The sequence below is a fragment of the Pristiophorus japonicus genome, chromosome 4 (assembly GCF_044704955.1).
Source record: "Pristiophorus japonicus isolate sPriJap1 chromosome 4, sPriJap1.hap1, whole genome shotgun sequence".
NCBI lineage: Eukaryota > Metazoa > Chordata > Chondrichthyes > Pristiophoridae > Pristiophorus > Pristiophorus japonicus.
Genome location: NC_091980.1, coordinates 12,240,338 through 12,246,123, shown reverse-complemented (window position 1 = coordinate 12,246,123; position 5,786 = coordinate 12,240,338). Strand labels below are relative to the sequence as shown.

General features: G+C 42.5%; 1 protein-coding gene across 1 annotated transcript; it reads right to left on the bottom strand.

Annotated features, from left to right (window-relative positions):
* Positions 1-1,854: 1,854 nt before the first annotated feature.
* On the bottom strand, positions 1,855-4,416 carry LOC139261966 (protocadherin-10-like). The gene has a single exon (XM_070877127.1). The coding sequence runs from the start codon at positions 4,414-4,416 to the stop codon at positions 1,855-1,857; it is 2,562 nt and encodes an 853-aa protein (XP_070733228.1).
* Positions 4,417-5,786: the final 1,370 nt, after the last annotated feature.

The following is a 5,786-nucleotide window of genomic DNA, read 5'->3' as shown; positions in this document are numbered from 1 at the left end:
TTAGGTGGACCTATGAGGAAAGGTTGAGTAGGTTGGGCCTCTACATATTGGAATTCAGAAGAATAAGAAGTGATCTTACATAAACGTATAAGATTATGAGGGGGCTTGACAAGGTTGATGTAGAGTGGGTGTTTCCATTGATGGGGGAGATTAGAACTAGAGGGCGAGGTCTTAGAATAAGTGGTCAACCATTTAAAACGGAGATGAGGTGAAATTTCTTCACACAGATCGTTGTAAATCTATGGAATTCGCTGCCTCGGAGAGCTGTGGAAGCTGGGACATTGAATAAATTTAAGACAGAAATCGACAGTTTCTTAAAAGATAAGGGATTAAGGGGTTATGGGGAGTGAGCGGGGAAGAGGAGTTGAGTCCATGATCAGACAGCCATGATCGTATTGAATGGTGGAGCAGGCTCGATGGGCTGTATGGCCTACTGCTGTTCCTATTTCTTATGTTCTTATGTTATTATGATCCTGGACTTCATAATAGAGGTATAGAGTACAAAGTTGTGGAAATTATGATGAACCTGTATAAAACACTTGTTAGGCCTCAAGTAGAATATTGCATCTAATTCTGGACAACTCACATTAGGAAGGATGTGAAGGCATTAGAGAGGGTTCAGAACGGATTTACCAGAATGATTCCAGGATGAGGGACTTCAGTGGATAGATTGGAGAATCTGGGGTTATTATCCTTGGAGCAGAGAAGATTGAGAGGAGATTCAATAGATTTATTCAAAACCATGAGGGTCTGCAGAGAGTAGATAGAGAGAAACTAATCCCATTGGCAAAAGAGTGGAGAACGAGAGGACATCGATTTAAAGTGATTGGCAAAAGAACCAAAGGCGACATAAGAAAAAAAACGTTTTTATGCAGCGAATAGTTAGGACCTCGGATGCACTGCCTGAAATGGTCGTGGAGGCATTCTCAAATACGGCTTTCAAAAGGGAGTTGGATAAGTACCTGAAAGAAACAAATGAAATGCTGCGGGAAAGGGCAGAGGAATTGGACTAGCTGAATTTTTGCAATCGTGCTTTAACCATTCTCTGATTCTCTGATTATATGTTCAAGTTAAATTATAGGAGCAGAACAGTACGCATTGGTTGTGTCTCATCAATAGAATTGAATAACTGTTAATAATGAACATAGAAATCACCAGAAGCGGTGAATTCTTGAGAGGGGAATCTGGCGCTGATATGTGTTTTTCTCATTTTTTTTTATTTTATAGACGAAGTTGCTAGAAAATGTATCTCAGTATAATGCAATGGTTTAAAGTTCCTTAGTACTAATCAGATTTGCATTATGGGACACAACGTCTGGTTCGCCTTGATATTTGAAACGTTTGCTTTATATTTCGCAATTGCTATCTATAGCAAAATTATTGAAATTACTACCCTTTTTTTCACAATATCCTGAAGGATTCATTAAATGAGATTTGTGCACAGTGCTGCCAATTAAAATAATCTATCTGTTGATTTAGTTTTCTTAGTTTCATTCAGTTTTCCAACTGTTTATATTATAAGCAGTTGTTGCAAGCCGATGGAGTAATATTTTAGTACATTTCTTTACATTGCCGCAGCTGAATGTATTTTAAATTGGAAAACAAATCAAAACTATTGTATTGGAAAGTAAAGCATGGTTTTTTGAGGTAGATGAGTAAATCGTCCTATGTTTCTATTATTAAAGAAGGAGTTAGATATGGCCCTTACGACTAAAGGGTTAAGGGTATGGAGAGAAAGCAGGAACGGAGTACTGATGTGAATGATCAGCAATTATCTTATTGAATGGTGGTGCAGGCTCGAAGGACCGAATGGCCTGCTCCTGCACCTATTTTCTATGTTTCTATGCCACTATATTAACCACGCTTCCGATGCTCGTCGACTAACTGTGCATTCCAATGTGTACTACTCACCTTATTGGGTTTATCAGGCCAATCATTGCTTACTTTTCCATCACTTTCCGATTCAGCTATTCTGCTATTCCTCCCATTAGTTATTGATGTTGCTGGACTGAGTGGCCTGAAAAACATGAGCTCGTTTGAAGCTCGTTGTGGCGCCGCGCGAACTCGATAGTGGTATGTATCTGAAAGGATTCCATTCCCTCGTATCTCAAGGGCATTTGCAATCATTTTAGGATCCGGCACAATCTGCAGGTTGCCGATCGAATTTTGGAATCTGTCCTTGGATTCCAGCTCGCGGACGCAGCAACATTTCACAATGGAACAACTGCGAGCATAAGCAGGCTGTCTGCTAATTGGCCAAATAGCGACAACAAGGGCAATTATAACAACTAGAAGCGTGAAGGATATCACTCCCAAAGGAATTACTATATAAAACGTTACATCCGAAGAGTGTTGTAAATCCTTCTCCGGTGCAGCGAAGTCTGAGCGAATCTCTGCGCTCTGTTCACCGACTGCAAGCGTAATTGTAGCCGTGGCTGTGAGGGGTGGAAGTCCATTGTCTCTCACCTGTATCACCAGCCTTTGTGTGGTGGCATCGCTGTCTTTAAAATGACGAGACGTTCGCACTTCACCTGAATGATGTGAAACTGTAAACAGACTGGTATCAGTGGCTCGCGCAATCCGATAGTAAAGCCGTGCATTTTGACCAGAATCAGCATCGGATGCAATTATCTTGGTTGCCAGGTATCCCGGGTCCGCGGATTGAGGCACAGCTATCACACTGTGTTTCATTGACCCGGGTGATGTTATTACAGGAGGGTTGTCATTCTGATCCAGGATAATCACGTTCACACTAACTTTATTGGAAAGTAATGGAACGCCACCATCTTGAGCTTGAACATGGACCTGAAAACGCTTCAGTTGCTCGTAATCAAATGTCCGCTGCGCATATATAACACCATTTTCAGAGTTGATGGAGACAAATGAAGTCAATGGCGCCTCCTGAATCTCGCTGTCCAGAATAGTGTAGGAAATGCGGGAGTTCTGACCTACGTCAGCGTCGAAAGCTGTCACTGTCCCAATGGAGCTACCGGTTGCAATGTTTTCCTTTACATAAAATATGTATGAAGGCAGCGAAAAGCTAGGTGCGTTGTCGTTTATATCTGTAATGTGCACACCTATGGTTTTGCTGGTAGTCAGCGGAGGAGACCCCCTGTCCTTGCACGTAACCGTTATGTTATATGCAGGAGAGCGTTCCCGGTCCAATCGACCATTTGACATCAACGTATATGAATTCTTAAAGGAGGACTTCAGAACAAACGGGAGGTTTGGCGAGATCTGGCAATCAACGTGTCCATTTTCATGGGAATCTCTGTCTCTCACATTGATGAATGCGATTAATGTTCCCGTCGAAGCATCCTCACGGACTACTTTAGCGACAGAATTTAGAGTGAAATTAGGTGCGTTATCGTTCACATCCTTGACGTTCACCTGAACAGTACAGTGTGTGGATAATGGGTGAAAACCCCTATCCTTGGCTTCAACATAAATATCATAAGTACTTGTATCTTCAAAGTCCAGTATTCCCTTTACCCTGATATCCCCCGATATGGGATTAATATTAAACAGTTCACGAACCCTCTCTTTATTGTAGCTGCTGAGGGAATACACGATGTCACTATTGGATCCCTCATCCAAATCAGTCGCGTTAAGTTTAATCACCAACGTGCCGGATTGTACATCTTCTATTAGACTGACAGTGTACAACGACTTCTGGAAAACCGGCGCATTATCGTTCGTGTCCAAGACCGTAATAGTTACATGGATAGTACCTGTCCTTTCGGGAGATCCGCCGTCAAGAGCTGTGAGCAATAGTCGGTGCTGGGATTGTTTTTCTCGGTCGAACGTCTTCTCCAGCACCAATTCGGGTAATTTCATTTCGCCGTGAATCTGTACATCTAAAACGAAATAGTCGTTCGGAGCCAACTCGTATGTGCGTAGGGAATTGATGCGCACGTCAGGGTCCTGCGCGGCCTGCAACAGAAAGCGCGCTCCAGCTGTGGCCGACTCAGCAATTTCCAAACGGATTTCATTAACCGGGAATCTGGGAGAGTTGTCATTTATATCCAAAATCTCGACCTCGGCACGATACTGTTCCACGGGATTTTCAATGACCGCTTCCAGAGGCAACAAGCAGGTCAGGCTTTGCCCACAGAGTTCTTCCCTGTTTATTCTTTTATTCACAAATAAGATTCCATTCTTCAGATTTATATCTAAATATTTTGTTTGTGAAACAGAAACAATCCTAAACCTACGGCGTGATAGTTCCTCTACGTTCAATCCCAAATCTTCAGCGAGTTTTCCGACGAATGCACCGTGTTCCAGTTCTTCGGGAATGGAGTAACGAATTTGACCCGAAACCAGATTCCAGGCACAAAGCAGAAAGATGGACGGTATCGCTGGCATTCTCAGCACCCAACGACTGTCTGATTGTGATATTTGTTTGGCAGGGTACATTTTTCGAAGCTCATAAATCTTCCTGATGATTAATATCGTGACTTACATCTCAAGAAAATTATATAATTTAGGACACAGTTTGGAAGGCTGTGAAAGCGGTCGACGAGATGCTTCGTTTGGTTCACGTAAGCGCCAGCAATGCGTCTGCTTCCTGTCCCTCGTGCGGGGGATGGGTGGTGGATCTCTGGCTCGATTTAATCACCTTATTGGTAGACAGCGACACAAAGTGTCTCAGCCTATAACTACACTGAGACCACAGTAAAGCCAGACTTTATTGAAAATATCTACATGAATTTTGCTGTAACTGGATGTCCCTCATTATTGCATTTTCCGAAGGTTCTCACCATTTCTCACAGCCAATCTTCTAAAACTAAGGATTAGCAGTACAAACTTTCACTGCAGATGTTCCCGTGCATTATATGTGCAGTGCAGAGATCAAAATTCAATGCATTGCCCAGGATACGTTAACAACAGTAAAATATACAATTTAGACTCTGGCCCACTGAATATTATTTTATTGATTTTGCAAAATTATTCTGAACTCGCTCCACTTTGTGAATTACTACTCTGCAGTGACTGATGATGGTAGGTATTGCGTCTGCCCAGATCTACTCGAGGTCCTCCCCTAACAATCTGAACAAAATATATTGAGTCGGTGTGTCTCCCAATTGTTCTTCCTAAATATAAAACTTCGTATTTAGCTGTGTTGAACTTCATGACGCAAAATCGTGCCCACTTTCAAATGTCGTCTAGTTCTTTCTGTAGTGCTTTTGCTGCAAAATGAGATTCGACTACTCCCCCTACTTAGTATCTGATGCCAATTTGACCATGCCGTAGTAGCTCTGGAGCGAAGTCATTTGTCTAGATTAATAACAGCAGTAATCTTTTAAAATATTTAAGGTGGCTAGTAGAGCCTTTATCAGAAGAGGGTTGGATGCAAAGAGATGGATGTTATCTTACAGTTGTACAGAAAACTGGTTAGACCCCATCTGGAGCATTGCATTCAGTTCTGGGCACTGCATTCCAGGAAGGATATATTGGCCTTGAAGTAGCTGCAGCACAGGTTCACCAGAATGATTTTGCTTTTTGTGGACAGGTCTCCAGTTGTCCTGGTTAACCCTTGCCACTGGATAAAGGCCTAGCTCTTTCAAACCCGTGTGGTGGCTGATGTGAAACGGTCACCACACGTAAAAAAAAATACACGCAGAGGCATCTTGCACCCTTCAATTGAAATGCAGGACTGGGACATGAGGTCCTTCATTGAAACATCTGTGAACTCATGTGGAAGTAAGTCATCCTCGTTCGAGGGACCGCCGATGATGATGACTTTAAGGTTGCGTGTATGGTTAAGAAGTTTGCAGGTGAAATTA